Source organism: Chrysemys picta, chromosome 5 (assembly GCF_011386835.1).
Source record: "Chrysemys picta bellii isolate R12L10 chromosome 5, ASM1138683v2, whole genome shotgun sequence".
Lineage (NCBI taxonomy): Eukaryota > Metazoa > Chordata > Testudines > Emydidae > Chrysemys > Chrysemys picta.
This window is the reverse complement of record NC_088795.1, coordinates 71,904,354-71,921,582: the sequence shown is the minus strand read 5'-3', so window position 1 is coordinate 71,921,582 and position 17,229 is coordinate 71,904,354. Positions and strand designations below refer to the sequence as shown.

Genomic DNA, 17,229 nt, shown 5'->3' with positions numbered 1-17,229 from the left:
TTCAAAGTGCTGAGCACCCCCCAACAGGAGATACTGGTGCCTCTGGAGTTTGTTGGGGAGGGGGGGGAGGAGGGAGAGGGAGAGAAGATCTGGCTTCTTAGTAAGGTGACTAGACAGCTAGGAACCTAATTTTAGTCTTTTTATTATTTAATCGTGGCCTGAACTCTGATCTCTCCCTCTGCACTTTCACTGCCACCTCCCTAAATGAAATAAAATAAATAAATTAATGGAGATATCCGATCTCCTAGAATTGGAAGGGCCTTGAAAGGTCATCGAGTCCAGCCCCCTGCCTTCACCAGCAGGACCAAGTACTGATTTTGCCCCAGCTCCCTAAGTGGCCCCCTCAAGGATTGAGCTCAGTACCCTGGGTTTAGCAGGCCAATGCTCAAACCACTGAGCTACCCCTCCGCCCCCGGGACCTCCCTGGTCCCTCCCATCCCGCTCAGCCAGCAGCACTGTGGGCGTTTAGCAGGGGGCTGTGACTTCAGCGGGGCTTCACTTCAGCAGCACATGCCCACCAGGGCGCGTTACAGTTTGCACAGGAGCACGGCTGAAGCCGACCTTGCACCGACCGCATCCGGGCCCGAGCCTGTGCGCGGAGCGGGGATCCCAGCTGCCCGCGAGCTGGGAAGGTGCTGCGGCCCGTGACCGCGGGTGGCTCCTGCCTCTGGGAGGAAGGTCAGTGCGCGCGTCTGCCACGGAGCTAGTGGGGACGGAGCAGTGGCTGCTGCTCTCCGCGTCCCGCTGTCCGGCGCGACCTTACACACCGGCCTCCGGCCTTAGACGCTGCCGGAGCTCGCGCTGCTGCCGGGACAGACACGGGCAGGAGGCGGAGGGTGAGCGCCGCAGGAGCCGCTGTACGCAGCAGGGCCAAGGACGCTGGCGCCTGCGCTCTCCGAAACAGCCCCTGAGCGAGCCTCCAGCCTGACCCGCCACGGCCTGCCCGCGGGAGCCAAGTCTCCTGCCCGGTAAGGATCCCCTGCTTTGCGCCCCCATCTTTGTTACAACCAGACGCCGGAGCACTGAAATCCATTGCAGGCAGCAGGGCTTAGTCCCTGCAGAGGGAAATATAAAGAGTTACCAGTTCCGTGCTGTTCAGTTTCAGAGAGAAAACATCTGCCTGCATTGTAGACTAGAAAATCAACTACAAGCTCAGAAATCTACGTAACATGTTTACACAGAGGTCATACAGTCAGTTACCTACTGGGTAATGCATTGCAGAGGTGGTGAGTGGAACTAGGATCAGTCCAGATATGGATTAAATTTTAATCCAGAAGAAGGAAACTTGAACAGTTTATAATATCTTAAGAACATGCATTTGATCGGACCATCACCATCCGAATTCACCTACCTTTTGACTTACCCTATTACTGACAGGCTTAGTACTACTTACACTTGCTTCTGCAGTTGCATGCAATTAGATAGTAACATTAATTTTACTTCTGAATTCTACCCTGCTTCCTTGGATACAGTGATTTGTATTCTTTCCTGGTGCAATACTGAACAGTCAGATACAGTTGGACTAGTATTTCAAAGGTGATATTTTTGTCCTGAGGAAAGATGAATTCTAGCTCCTGCAGGAAGAGTCTATTTCACTAGCCACATACATTTCTATTTGAAATATTTTCTAGAACATACAGCGACTGATTCTGGTCTCACACTAGTGTAACCAGGAATACCTCACTGAAATCAATACAAATGACACTATTGGAAAACTGGTGGAAGTGAGAGCAGAATTAGGACCATGCTTTTGATATCAAGTTTGCAGGTGGATTTTTTTCAGTGAATCAAAAGAATGTCAATCATCCTAGCAGCTTTCAAAAAAACAAAAATGTCAACCTGTTGAAGATGGACTTACTTGCTGACCTCCCCCCCCCCCTGCCTGGAAATAGTATTGTATCTCTTTCCTTTCCAGAAGCTCTCTGTCATTCTGGTCAGGTGATGGTCTAGCAGCTCTACCTGTTCTTGTAGCTTGGCCTTCCAGCCAGTCCCCTTCCAGGATAACAGACAATCCAGCATCCTTATATCTGATCCTTAGCTGCAGGTCTGAGCCCCATGGGCCTTACACTATGTTCTTCAGACAATAAGTTATTCTTAACATCTTATATCAGAGAGCTTCACACCCCCTTCCCACTAGCTGGTAGGTAAGCCCAGGTCCACTTACTATGCCAAGCTCCAGTTTAGAAGCCTTAGTATAAGTGCTATCTCCTCAGTCCCTTCTTGGGCTCTTCGTAAAAATCAACACACACATGAGGGCTTCTTCAGAGAGATCCAGGTTAAACCCTCCTACTCAGTGCTTCCTCTTTGCCTTACAGGGGCCTTCCTATGCCTCACAGACCTCTGTACTACTAAGAAGGTAACTATGGTATTTTTCTCTACAACATCACCTACTCCAGACTGCCTCTTTTTATAGCATCACCCAACTGGGCCTCATCTTTTAATTACACCTGAGCCACCTCCCGGTGCAGCCTGGTGAGTTAATTCACCTACATTAATCCTTTCACCACCTCTGTGGGGTAGGCACCTCATCACACATTATTCCCAGGATGATTTTTGTAGTCTGATACGGCAGCAGGAGTTTTTAATTGCATGGTGATGACAGGAAGTTTGAGAATTTTAAGGAATACTAAAATTCTTTTTTCCAGCATTGAGGACCACCACAGTGTCCTATCTCTTTGGTCTTGGTTCTGTTCTGTCTCTTGTAAGCCATAAACACAAACAATGCAAGAGAGGCTCAGACTGACACAATATTCCATTCCAGCTGGGGGACAGTAAGATGAGATAACATATTACCCAGTTTCTTCCCCTCTCTGACAGATTAGGACCCAGCAAGTTGTAAGACTGGGCCCGTCCATAGTAATATTTTCCTTAAGTTCTAGATACAATTCAGTCTGCCTATGATTATGAAAAACAATGCCTGTTGCTACACTGGAGAGCTTTGGCATGCAGAAGCACAGAGGACATACTGGAGGTTTTCTTCTACTGCAGTAGGAGACCCTGCAGTTTGAGAATGAAAGGATATTTTAATTGGGTTTTTCATATAAATACAAATAACAGTTAGAAATAACATTACAAATAGGAAGACATTCACTAAAGCGACATTGATTGCTATGTGTTAGTAATCTATAAAATATAAATACAACTATGTACACTTGATTGCTCCAAACTTAAAATACTTTTCATATTTTTTGCCCAGTAGGTGAATTTTTCTTTCACCATCCTTACTAATTGACTTTATGAACAGATAGGTATTTCCTAACCAGGAAAAATATTGAGGTTTTGGAATTTGTTTTCTTTCTGCATTGGAACAAAACTAAAACCTTTTGAAATTGTTCACAAAACATCTAGGGAGAGTGGGAGAGAGAGCTTCCTAATCACTGGGCTATTGGCTATTCTGAATGGGTGGGTGTCTGTCTCTCTCTCCCTCCCTGCCTCCCTCCAGCCTTTTACATCTGATGGAAATTGTTTACTGTAGTAAGGTCCTTTTGGAGGCAAACGAAAAATCAGTTTGAAACATTTTGAAATACATTCTTAATTATGCATTATTTAAACCACATCTCTGTCTCGTAGTCAGACAAGTGTTGTGACACATTGTGATGGCTTGCATAAGTTAGAGAACTTAAATGGTATACCTAATTCAACTAAAAAAACAAAGCTGGATTCTCATTAGAAAGAGCTCTTGATTGCTTCATATCTGTCACTCTTCTACACTCGTAATTTGTCTTTAAAATTCTATTTCATGTAGAGAAGAAAAAGCTTTACAGTTATTTTGGTTTTTGGGACCAGTGACATATGCGAAGTATTCAGTTCATCTCGTTCCCTCATACACCTTCAAATTATCCTGATAAATGTGGCATGGCTATTTACACTAATCTTAAAATCCAAGGATTTGATCCAAATCTAACTGAAATCAATTGGAGTCTTTCTGGTGACATTATTGGGTGCTGGACTCGACCCCAGAGGAATAAATCCCAGAACAACTGGAATGTATGTACTATAATTATTTAATGTAATAACCTGAAATGCTTTAGAGATTCTTTTCTCCATTGTGTGGTATACTATCTTAGAAATATAGCATTTCATTCTCTAATGTGAAGTTTGTTTTTTGTCCATTTTCATTTGACAATTTTATTTTCCCCTTCCCCTCCTTGTCTTTTAAATAAACCCAATATAGAGCTGCTACTTACCGGTACTTCCTTTTGTGTGTGTGTGCATCAGAATTGTTGACGTTCCTCAAAAATGTATACGGCTCTCAAAACAGTGCTGGTTAACTACTACAGCAGAAACAAAAAGAGTGAGAGAGAGAGCACAAAACCACTATACATTGTTTGTGAATGGGCTCCCCAAAATAAGAGCCATCTAAACATTCATTAAGAAAATTTAAAAAAAGCTATTTTGAATCAATATGAAGGGAATTCATTTTAATTCGATTAAATTGTGAGCTTAACAATGTGATATACCCGCACTTTAATTATCTTACTAAATGGCACAGTTAGATTGTATGTTGGAGAAGTTTTTTACTGATGGATATTTTTTATGTGTTTACAATCCAATGTCATGAACCATGTTGAAAAGTGATGTTTCCTTTTTCCTTCCTTTTTCTAGCCCGTTGTGTCCCGTTTAACTAATGATCTGAATTGCTGCTTGTCTTATAGACATGAATTACTCTCATTTCATCACTGCAGTAAGTGCAGCAAGAAAGGCCTCTCCAATAAGACTTCTGAGTGAGTACACACTGGCCACCCCTCACTGACAGCTCCTAAACCATATTGCCCTGTCTTCTGAACTCAGCCATGACACTGCAGATAAATACCGGAGCAGGCTTACGAGAAAACTGTGGGCAATTATAAGCTAATACATACATAGCTAACAAATATGCTGTGTGTCTTATTTGCTTTCAATGGATACAGGCAGAGGTAGCTGAGGTAATTTGCCTTTGATCTATAAAATGAATATGCATTGTACCCAGTGGAAACCACCCCACACAGAGAAAAGAAATGGAAATAGTAACACTGTTTAATTCTTTTAAATTCATGCCAGAAAATATTTCTGCCAATGCCCCTGCTTTTGGGGTTGTGGCTGTTAAACTGTGATTTTTATTGCTGAATTTTTATTAGTTGTACAGGTCCAATTGACTATTAGGAAAGATGAGACTGACCTTCAGGAGGACTTCCTCTTGGATTCAATAATTGACTATTATTGAATCCAAGAGGAAGTCCTCCTGAAAGTCAGTCTCATCTTTCCTCACATTTCTGATTGCCTTAGCCTGTCACTTGAAGAAGACTAAGGCTTAAGGCACCATCATGATCATCTAGTCTGATCTCCTGCATATTGCAGGCCAAAGAAACCTTCCCTCCCCCTCCTATAATAGGCCCATAACCTCTAGCTGAATTATTGAAGTCCTCAAATCATGATTTAAAGACTTCAAGTTACAAAGAATCCACCATTTACTCTAGTAAGTTACTCTAGACCGTACCAGCCATATTGATATGTTGAGTAGCTCCTGTACCCTATCAACTTCTTTGGCTGTTTCACTCCATTACTGCTTCTTACTTGCCCCACTCTGTGCAGCTGACTCTAGATGCATACTGTACACCAGTGGTTCTCAACCCAGGGGTATGCATACTCCTGAGGGTACACAGAGGTATTCCAGGGGCTACATCAACTCATCTAGATATTTGCCTAGTTTTATAACAGGCTACATAAAAAGTGCTAGTGAAGTCAGTAGAGACTCGAGCATGCAGGGGTGTAATCAGAAAGGCCAAAACACAACTGGGGTTGCAGCTAGCAAGGGATGTGAAAAGTAACAAGAAGGGTTTCTACAGGTATGTTAGCAACAAGAAAAAGGTCAGGGAAAGTGTGGGACCCTTAATGAATGGGGGAGGCAACCTAGTGACAGATGATGTGGAAAAAGCTGAAATACTCAATGCTTTTTTTGCCTCTGTCTTCACAGACAAGGTCAGCTCCCACACTGCTGTCCTGGGCAACACAGTATGGGGAGAAGGTGAGCAGCCCTCAGGTTAAGAACTATTTAGAAAATCTGGACATGCACAAGTCCATGGATCCAGATCTAATGCATCCAAGGGTGCTGAGGGAGTTGGCTGATGTGATTACAGAGCCGTTGGCCATTATCTTTAAAAACTCGTGGTGATCAGGGGAGGTCCCAGACAATTGGAAAAAGGCAAATATAGTGCTCATCTTTAAAAAAGGGTAGAAGGAGAACCTGGGGAACTACAGACCAGTCAGCCTCACCTCAGTCCCTGGAAAAATCATGGAGCAGGTCCTCAAAGAAACCATTTTGAAGCACTTGGAGGAGAGGAAGGTAATCAGGAACAGTCAACATGGATTTACCAAGGGCAAGTCATGCCTGACCAACCTGATTGCCTTCTATGATGAGATAGCTGGCTCTGTGGATATGGAGAAAGCAGTGGACGTGATATATCTTGACTTTAGCAAAGCTTCTGATATGATCTCCCACAGTATTCTTGCCAGCAAGTTAAAAAAGTATGGATTGGCTGAATGGACTATAAGGTGGATAGAAAGCTGGCTAGATTGTTGGGCTCAATGGGTAACGATCAATGACTCGATGTCTAGTTGGCAGCTGGTATCAAGCAGAGTGCCCCAAGGGTCGGTCCTGGGGCTGGTTTTGTTCCACACCTTTATTAATGGTCTGGATGATGGGATGGATTGCACCCTCAGCAAATTCACAGATGACAGTAAGCTGGGGGGAGAGGTAGATACACTGGAGGGTAGGGATAGGGTCCAGAGTGACCTAGACAAATTGGAGGATTGGGCCAAAAGAAATCTGATGAGGTTCAACAAGTGCAGAGTCCTGCACTTAGGACAGAAGAATCCCATGCACCGCTACAGGCTGGGGACCGACTGGCTAAGCAGCAGTTCTGCAGAAAAGGATCTGGGAATTACAGTGGATGAGAAGCTGGATATGAGTCAGCAGCCTTCAAATTCCAAAGAGGATGGAGCTAGGCTGTTCTCAGTGGTGGCAGATGACATAACAAGGAACAATGGTCTCAAGTTGTAGTGGGGGAGGTCTAGGTTGGATATTAGGAAACACTATTTCACTAGGAGGGTGGTGAAGCACTGGAATGGGTTACCTAGGGAGGTGCTGGAATCTCCATCCTTAGAGGTTTTTAACCCGGCTTGACAAAGGCCTGGCTGGGATGATTTAGTTGGGAATTGGTCCTGCTTTGAGCAAGGGATTGGACTAGATGACCTCCTGAGGTCTCTTTCAACCCTAATCTTCCATGATTCTATGATTAAAATTTCATACAGGCAAAATGAGAAAGTAAGCAATTTTTCAGTAATAATGTGCTGTGACACTTTTTTATTTTTATGTCTGATTTTGTAAGCAAGTAGTTTTTGAGTGAGGTGAAACTTGGGGGTATGCAAGACATATCTGACTCCTGAAAGGGGTACAGTAGTCTGGAAAGGTTGAGAACCACTGCTACACACGCTACTGTTGATAGCTGATTGTTCCATATGGCAGGAAAAAGTGCTCCTGTACTGCCAGCTGAGGCCTACGTGGAGACGGTTGCAAAATAAGAGCCTAAAAATATACACCTCTTGTAACTGCTTTTAGACTACATCCCATCACCTCCTCACTGTGGTCAAATTCTTCCCTGGGGTGTAGGCTGGCAGTTGCCATTTCACTTCAGTGTGCGTTATGTGCATGACATCAGGTAAAATTTAGATCTTCTTTGTTTTTCTAGATCGGGGTGGCCAACCTGAGCCTGAAAAGGAGCCAGAATTTACCAGTGTACATTGCCAAAGATCCACAGTAATATGTCAGCAGCCCCCCATCAGCTCCCCCACCCCGCTCCCAGCGCCTCCCATCCAGTGGCAGCCCTGCCAATCAGCACTTCCCCCTCCCTCCCCACACCTCTCGATCAGCTGTTTCATGATGTGCAGGAGGCTCTGGGGAGAAGGAGGAAGGAGCGAGGGCACTGCAGGCTGAGGGGAGGGTGTGAGGAGGAGTGGAGTGGGGGCAGAGCCAGGGGTTGAGCAGTGATCACCCCCGGCACATTGGAAAGTTGGTGCCTGTAGCTCCAGCCCAGGAGTCGGTACCTATACAAGGAGCCGCATATTAACTTCTGAAGAGCTGCATGTGGCTCTGGAGCCACAGGTTGGCCACCTCTGAACTAGATACTCTTTATTAACCTGCTTCAAGTGGTATTTTGGTAACTTCTGAATTTATAAACAGGAGCATTATGTGGTATGTCTTGTAAACAGTAAACAAACTAAACTAAATGTGTTGCTTTCAAAAATAAGAGTTGTCAACATTTTCCCCCACAAAGTATAGCATTAAGATATTAGGTGTTAAAAGTTTAAAAACTAATTATAGTTACAGAAACAGCTTGTTCTAATGATTAGAAAAGCAATCCAGACTGGAGTAAAAAAACTGTTTATAGATTGATTGATTTTAAGAGGAGGTAACTTTCCCTGCACTTTTTCCAGTAAAAATTTGGGTCTTACATACCCCATTCTGCTGGATTACACTACTGAAAACTGGAGAATAAGCAGGATTGAGATATCACAGATATCAAACAATTAAAACCTGATTAATAGGAGTTGGAAGAAATTTTTACTCAGACTATTTAAAACTTTTCATTTTACCCCTATGTAATTCAAACAGCTGGAAGGAAAGCTATCTGTTAAAGATTCACCATCCATGCCTGTTCAGTTAATGCCAAGAAAGCTCACAATGTATTTTTGAGTCAGCCAAGAAAATAAATGATAAATGTTGGCATGCCTGATATCTAAAAAGACTTCATTATCCAACAAAGAGTACAAACAAGCACAAATCTGCATTAACTTTTCCTTTGCAGGTCTCCTTTAAATATTCTATAGGAAATGAAGGGACGGATGGGGTAAGGGGAAATGTTATATCTTGAATAGGCTAATGTGTAATGGAAGTTTTCTCCCTCATCTTTCACTGTAGCTGAATTGATGCAGAAGTCTCCCCCATCACTAATCTCCTTGGCTGGAGGGGCACCGAACCCCAACACTTTCCCATTTAAGATGGCCACTATTACCACTGGAGATGGAACTGCTGTGAATATTGGGGAGGATTTGATGAAGAGAGCCCTCCAGTACTCTGCCTCAGCAGGGTACTTATGAAGACACTTTATAAGAATAACAATAAATAACAGTTGCTGCTTTAATGATTGATCTTTACAAACATGTTTTATTAATTGCTTATAATTTTCCCTGTCTGTATATGTGGAAAAAGTGACTAATTATTTGTGAGTGGAGGAATGAATTGACAAGTACCAATATTTATTGATTAACATCAAATAATATTTGAGAGGCCTGAGTCCAGGGTCAGTAACTGTGACAGTGTCCAGTGTATTGCAGCACAGTATTCAGCATATCAAAGTAAACAGCCTTGCAAAGCATTTTCTTTATATCCCCCCAAATCCTGGTTTATTTGGCTCCTGTTTATACCATTGAAAAAACACCACTTATTGTCTGGGGTAGTTAAATTAACTATGATATTTGCCACTGTTAGTACAGGAAATACTGCAGATATCACAGTAAACTCAAACATCACCATGCAGGAAACATGGCTTGTTTTAGTGGCATCCACTGTAGGGGTGTTAAAATAACAGTATTGGTTCATTATTTATTTAATATGAGGACTACTCTGAAATGACAGTGTTCTATTAACGTTGCCTCCTGGATAAAGTGTTAAACATAAAGCTAGTACTTGTGAGACAGTTGTCTTGCTGAAAAGGGACTAGTTGGGATACTAACAGTTATGGGTACATCATAATAAGAAATTTTATACCTGGCTTAAAAATATTGTTTAACTGTTTTTTCTGTCATGAGATTGTTTTGCTCTAAAAACACTAGATTTTTTTATTTTGCCTAACACTGAAGTCCTTCTTCAGAGCAGAATGAAAACTCATGTACGGTCCTTTATATTGGGGTCCCTGTGCCACTGTGTGATGTTACTTTGCTAAAATGGTGTCTACCATCACAAGATTTGCAAGTGCCTCTTCAGAACACTGCTGTACTGAGCAGGAAAGCTTGAAATCCATTCAGTGTTTTGATTTATTTTCAGATGCCAACCACTTTTTTTCCACTTGTGTTGTTTCCCCCAGCCCCCCAATTTCGTATTGGTGTAACAGCCCAGATTGAATGCAGTAGGGAGTTAGTGCCACATTTTTAAAGGTATTTAGGTGCTGTAAGATGCATAGAGGTGCCTGGTGGGATTTTCAAAAGTACCTAGGTGTGCGCCTGGGAGTTAGGCACCTAGGTGCTTTTAAAAATCCCACTAGGCACCTATCTGCATCTTCAGGCACCTAAATGCCTTTAAAAATCTGGCCCTTAGTCTGCATAAAGTGTGCTACAAGTGGAGTTGGGCAAAGATTTTTAAACAAAACTCCCCCCCTCCCCTCCCCCCCAAAGCATAGATTCGGGTTAATTAAAACATCGTATGAATTTGTTTAATTGTTTCAGTCAAAAACAAACAATTCTGAAAAAAATCAAAATGTTTCACTGACATTTTTTAAATGAAATGTTTTGATTTGAAACAACTTCTTGTTTCAAATGTTGCTTCAGTTTTAGTTTTAAAGGTTCAAAAAACTCAAACAAAATGAAAATTTGTTTGAGCCAAAACAAATTTTTTTCAACTTTTTTGGTTCAGCCAGCAAACTAAAACAAAAAAAGTCATTTATTCACGCACCTCTAGCTACAGACAGAGGCCATACAAGTCACACCTGCCATACCTGGATCTGAAAGGATCACCTCAATGCATGAGACAGAAATTCAGCGTCAGTGCCCATTCAGTCCTTTGTTGAGAATCTCTCTGCAGAGGCTGTCAACTGTTTATTGTATTATAGACACTGGTCCCTAAGGGCTTTTTATCGTAAACAAACAAACACACACACACACTTATGTTTCTCTCATTTCATTATCTGAGAGAAAATATTTTAAGCCAGTGCCTATACCTATCTGTATTGCTAAATAACAGAGAAAGAGAATCATACAATTTGGGTAGCAATGTACGCTAGATTTGAAGGAGATTTAAAGGAGCAGAACATAGGGCAACCAGACAGCAAATGTGAAAAATCGGGATGGGGTGGGGGGTAATAGGAGCCTATATAAGAAAAAGACCCCAAAATCGGGACATCTGGTCACCCTAGCAGTACAAAATATCAGGATAATAACGATGAAAAATAAAATCTGTGTTTCAGAATTCCTGAGTTGTTGTCCTGGCTAAAGGATTTACAGAAGAGTCTCCACAATCCTCCCACTGCCAACTACAGTCCTGATCAGGGCCAAATGGAGATATGTGTCACCACCGGCAGCCAGGAAGGCTTGTCCAAAGTAAGACTAAAAGCAGAATACATTGTGGCTTCTGTAAAATGTAATTAATTGTTGCTTTAAATAGATGTTTGCTTTCAATCACTTGAATTTTATTTCCTTGTATAGGAAAGGCATGCCTACTCTATGATTACAGTTGTTAAGGGTGGCTTATTAATGAAATGATATATTAAATACCATATCTGAGAAAGTAAATGGAAGTTGGGACAAAACTTTGTCAGATTCTAATGGTCTTCCATGGCTACACAAATGTCTAGGAGCTTTATTATGAAAGAAAGAGAGAATATCATAAGACATTTTATTCCATTTACTTTCATAATTCTATAGGAAATGATTTTAAGAATCCTGTAGTGGAATGTAGTGGTGCAATCGAATTAGATTTGGTTGCTGTACTGTAGTTTTTATTGTGCAATAAGATATTTTTGTAAGAAGATATTGTTCTGAGTAAGTTGGTTTTCAATTGGGTGATCTTCTCTCTCTTTCTCACACACACACACACACACACACACACACACACACACACACACACACACACACACACACACACACACACACACACACACAGTTGACCCTTTCTATAATTGAAAAACTTTTGTATTGTGATAGAATATTGTTAAATGTCAGTATCTTTTTTTCCAGAAGACAGAGTTGTCCTGTTTGAAACTGGCATTCTTCTCCTCTGACTTGTATCTCTCTGTTTGGCTTCCAAAGTGGAACTTAAATCCATTCACTGTTTACCTAGCAGAGTTTACATTGAATTAATGGTGATGGAAACACTAATATGTAATTAGGATGTGTAGTTCCATTAGAGCCGGCAGCAGTATGCAGAATGTCCAGTAAAATCATACAGTCTTGTAAAGTAAATGCTTCCCATTTTGTAGGTGTTTGAGATGCTTATTAACCCTGGAGACAATATCCTTTTGGACGCACCCACCTATCCTGGGACTCTAGCAGCTGTGAGTAGTGTTTCAGTATGAAAAGTTGTGAAAGTTACAATGATCATCACCTTGGGACACAAATCTACATTAAGACATATGGGCTGCCTCACTATTGCTAAATGCATCTAAGACCTCATCCAGACTAGAGTTTTTGAGCCTGTTCTGACTTAAATTGGTTGGCATTGATGAACTAATACAATTGTAAATGCAAATGTTTGTCCCAGGACACAATGTTTTGTTCTGGAGCCCAGTTCACCGTAATGCTAGGTTTCTATAGAGAATCACAGTAGAGATGAGATGAAATTCAAGTGCATGATCAGTAAGATTCCTCTTATTTTAGATTCATGGTGCGCTTCTTTCTTCATGATTTAATGACCTGATTTAGTATTCTGTGCCTATAGTAGGATAAAATGGGGATGGGCCTGGAACATGTATGTAGGTGAGGTCCCAGGATGTGAGAGCAAGTCAGAGAGGTAACTTAAATGACACTAGTTTTTGTGGATCAATATGCACCCTGTGCAATTAAATACAGCCCTTTAATGCTTAATAGTTACAGATTGGGAGAAATGCTGGAATAAATCCTATACCACTCAATATTTCACTTGACATCTGGGTAATATTGTTTCGTATACTATATTTTTGACATATCTTTTGATTATGCAATGGGCCCATATATTGAGGGTATTGTCGTTTCAGCAGCAATTCATTTATAACCTAATAAATACAGGGTTAAATAGCACAAAAATAGAAATTCCACAGAAATAAAACTACAGGGACTTTTGTTAATTTTTGCTATAACTTCACACATCGCTATTGTCCCATGTCACTCATTAACATTACTGAAATCTCAGTCCCATTACTGAACATAATACCCGTTCAGAGCAGTTATTCTTCCTCCCTTTGTCAGGGCAGAGCAGGTTATAGTTCTGTCAGTTCAACTGAAATTGCATTTCTGATTATTGCACTGTTGAGAGACCTGAAGCTTATCTGTATTTTTGCATTGGAGTGTTGAAATGTGAGGGATCCCACTGCAGTAGAATCCACAACGAACTCCTGGGCTCCTCAGATGTGATGCCATGTGCCTGATAGGCAGGCATGTAGTAATAGTTTATCTTGGACCAACCAAGATTTATCAGAGTCTATATAACTGGTTTTAAATATTGGGAGCACAGGGTGATCTAGTTAAATTACATTCTGAGGGTTATACAATGTGTTCAGAGAAACTTTCCCTTGAATCATGAGCTAAGCAAGTTTGAAATCAATGCAACTCGTTTATAACTATCTAGTTCAATCTAGATTTAAGGGCAGATACTGCATTGCTGAAGTTCTGTAACATCAGAGACATAATCATAATTTCAGAATTACAGACTCAGTGACTGAGATTTGTCTCCTATTTTGTTTGTTCCCCTCCCCCCCAGCTAAGACCTTTGGGCTGCAACATAATCAATGTTCCCAGTGACCAATACGGTATTATTCCAAAAGCCCTGAAAGAAATTCTTTCCAGATGGAGCCCAGAAGATGTCAGAAAGCACAACAACATTCCCAAATTCCTGTACACCATTCCAAATGGTGGCAATCCCACTGGAACCTCATTGACTACTGACCGCAAAAAGGAGATATATCAGGTATGCAGTGAGAGCCTGGCATCACAACTTTCATGTAGGGAATGGACAAATGTAGGGTTTTCAGTTTGAGGAATTCCACTGCAAAACCAGCACATTTTGTAAGCAACTGAACAGCAAATGTTGCTAAAAATCTCATGCCCCATTACTATATCAACCTCTTGTGTGCCCTGCCACTTCTCCCAGGTCTTCCCTTATTGGTTTTCCTGCATGATTGGGGTGATCTAGTGAGTATAGTGTAGTAAATTATAGTCCTTTGTAGCCATACCAACCATTGTGCTGACTTATATGTTATGTTTACTCATTGGGCCCTGGTACAAGCCTAAGGAGGTGTTCGACAAGGATAAAAACCAACTCTATCTAATGAGATAGAAGTTGGAGCAACCCTTAGAACTGCAAGGGACACAGGAGGCAGATGTGCTCATTGACAACACAATGAAGGTAGCTGTCAGGATCACATGCCGATAGAGATGCAGGGTAGTTTTTACTACTCCCTATTTTGGAAGTGCGATTCTCTATAACAAGAAAAGAAAATGTATAATATAACTCTTGCACTCAGTGCATTTATTTATTTATTTATTTATTTAAGAAAATTACATAGAAATCAGTTAACATTCTAAGTAACCACCTGGCTAGAGAAAATATTCAAAGTGCCATGTTTTAAAAGCATGAGATCTAAGGTCCATGCATAGAAATGTGTCCAAAATTGCCATTCAAACTGGTAGGTGAGAAACACATAATTTTTCTGCATGCAGCGGTCCAAACCATGCTCACAAATATAGGCACATTATTGCACATGGAACCCGGGCTTCAGTTTTTCAAAATTTGGCCCAATTAGAGCTGCTATTTTTACCAGTTCACATACTTTTGCAGTTACATGAGTTGGTAAATTTAGCATTTGAAGGCAACTCTTGACGTGATGTGTGTGTGCTGAATCAGCAGAATACAGAGCATCTTACAGGGCAATGAATATAAATAACTGGGATTACATAGGGACTATTTTTATTACATTTCAATAAACCTTTACATTTTGGGGTTTAATTTTCTTTTTAGCTTGCAAGACAGTATAATTTCCTTGTAATAGAAGATGATCCTTATTATTTTCTTCAGTTTGATAAGGTAAGTTGTCATTTGTACTGATTGGTATCAATATTTCTTTGGGTTCAGAAAAGAATTAATACTTGGACAACTGTGGCTCAAACTACATGCTACTTGTATTTAGTAGATTGTCAGATTAAATTAAAGCATACTAGTAAACACTCAGTCATGACATTTTTAATTACATGCCTCTTCAGCCATCATGTTGCATCAGTCCTTGTCAATTACAGTGCGTCGAATTCTTCAGTTTTTAAGTGAGGAAAATTCCCGTTGACTCCATTGGGGCTGTACTAGCAGATACGCCTCCAAGCCAAGGCTGCCTCAGGCACATACAGATATACCCCTTAAAAGGGCATTCCATTGTAGAGGGAATGGGATGCAAGGCATGGGAGAAGTCATACAGGCTGTATTGCCTTTTCTTTCTAATCTCTGCCTTCATCCAATGCAGCCCACCCTGCCTCCACCCCTTCTCCTTGTGCAGATCTCAACCCATGGAGATTGGTCATGGGAATAGGGAGAATAGTGCCACAAAGGCAACTGCCACCCTCCCTGACACACAGTGGGAGGGGGAGGGTGCTCAGATCCACACTTGCAGGGTCTCCTCCATACATTGATCTGGGTGGGGGCGGTGACCTGGCCCTCACTTAAGTACATAACTTCAGGATTATGATCAGCTTTTACGGAGAGTAACACCCCTCCCTTAGCAGCTAATGGCTGCTGAGTAGGTCGATGGAATGAGTACAGTTTAATATTTTTCTTTCTGTAACAAGGTTCTCCCCTTCCTTTTGGGGGTGAGGAGGAGTCTGGTTTGCTTGGGCTAGCAGAACTGAATGCCTGCATGGAACTCTTATAAGCATGTGGGCATGCAGAAATTGTCAATATAGTAGCCGAACTTCTGCTCTGGGAATTAGAATCTGTGCTGAACTCAGGAGGGTGATCTTACCAAATCCCCAATTCTGAGGGATGTCCTCCAGTTTCTCCTAAAGGGAAACTGCAAGCTGAGGAGCACCTCTTAGGGAAAACATTAAAGAACATATTCCCCTCCACTCAGTAAAAGTATTTTTACAGAGAGCTGGGTATTTGGCTCTGACCTCCTATCATAGTTCCAGGTAGAAACTCCAGCACCTAGCATTTGTGCGGGGTTAGAGGTAAAGGAATTTCTGATTGACTCTTTCCTGACATTCAGGTGACCCTATCATCACACCACAATAGGGTGCTACTCTAAACAATCATTTGTCAGGCAGGTACTGGACTTTGATACTAGTTGTGCATCTCCAAAACCTGGATTTTGTCATATGATGCATCACCCCTTGAGTCAAGAAATACTGAAGTCTTGGTTAGTAATAAGTAAAGCCTTGGTTTAAGCCTTATTAGCTACTTGAATTTTAAACTCTCATTCTTTTCTTTCAAGCCTTGGGCTCCAACCTTCCTCTCAATGGATGTTGATGGTCGAGTTATCAGGACTGACTCTTTCTCTAAAATTCTCTCCTCTGGGTAAGGTCTGTTTCAGACTGTCGCCTGCTGGTTAGCACAGGCTGCAGAGTCAAGAGACATGGGATTCTAGTCCTGAGTTTGCACCTTCACTTTGTGAAGGTAGGCAAGTCACTCAGCCTCTCTGTGCCTTGGTTTTCCCATCTGTAATATGCGAATAGTGACCTACCCGCTGTTGCAAAGTGCACTGAGATCTTCAACTGTTCACGACCTGCTCATCTCCCATTCCCTCCATGTCCTGGCAGTCACCTATTAATCATGTTTAATACATTAGGGCCTAGGGCCCAACCAAGAGTAGAGCCCTGCTCTGCTAGGCACTGTGCAAACACAGAGTAATACATGGTCACCGGAGCCCACTCCCCTTCTGACAGCCTCTGAAGCCACTGTCTCCTATGACAGCCTGTCCTTACACACAACCTGTCCTCAGTTTTCCCTAAACTAGAGGGCTATGATGGAGGCGTTAGACTCCCTGACCATTCCTTCAGAACTTTTTTGGCATGTTGTCATCCTCTCTTCTACAGTCCACGAGAAATAACAGGGCTCTTTCCTTGGGCACCTTCTCTTCTAGCTTTACACCTTTCCTTCAACCACCATCTTTTGCTGGGGACTTGCAAGTCTGTTCTCCACTCCTCACAACTCCTTGCACTCAGTCCTAATTTTCTGGCTGTAGTGTACATTACTTTTAATGAATCTTAGCAAGCTACATAAATCCTCGCCTCGCAGTTAGTGAGTTG

The 17,229-nt window shown here is 41.8% G+C and overlaps 1 protein-coding gene across 10 annotated transcripts in view; it reads left to right on the top strand.

The window, feature by feature from the left end:
• Positions 1–431: 431 nt before the first annotated feature.
• The window catches only part of AADAT (aminoadipate aminotransferase), a 31,069-nt gene continuing 14,271 nt past the window's right edge, over positions 432–17,229 (top strand). The window contains exons 1-9 of one of the 10 annotated variants that reach the window (XM_065596572.1): positions 432–968; positions 3,746–3,987; positions 4,656–4,724; positions 8,957–9,125; positions 11,217–11,349; positions 12,228–12,302; positions 13,703–13,909; positions 14,960–15,025; positions 16,416–16,498. In XM_065596572.1, coding sequence (XP_065452644.1) covers positions 4,658–4,724; positions 8,957–9,125; positions 11,217–11,349; positions 12,228–12,302; positions 13,703–13,909; positions 14,960–15,025; positions 16,416–16,498 — 800 coding nt within the window. In that variant the 5' untranslated portion in view covers positions 432–968; positions 3,746–3,987; positions 4,656–4,657. Of the gene's footprint in view, positions 969–2,423; positions 2,473–3,745; positions 3,988–4,605; positions 4,725–5,294; positions 6,005–8,956; positions 9,126–11,216; positions 11,350–12,227; positions 12,303–13,702; positions 13,910–14,959; positions 15,026–16,415; positions 16,499–17,229 lie in introns of those variants that run through there. The other 9 variants (XM_065596573.1, XM_024100881.3, XM_024100886.3 and 6 more) reach the window with 9 other exon arrangements.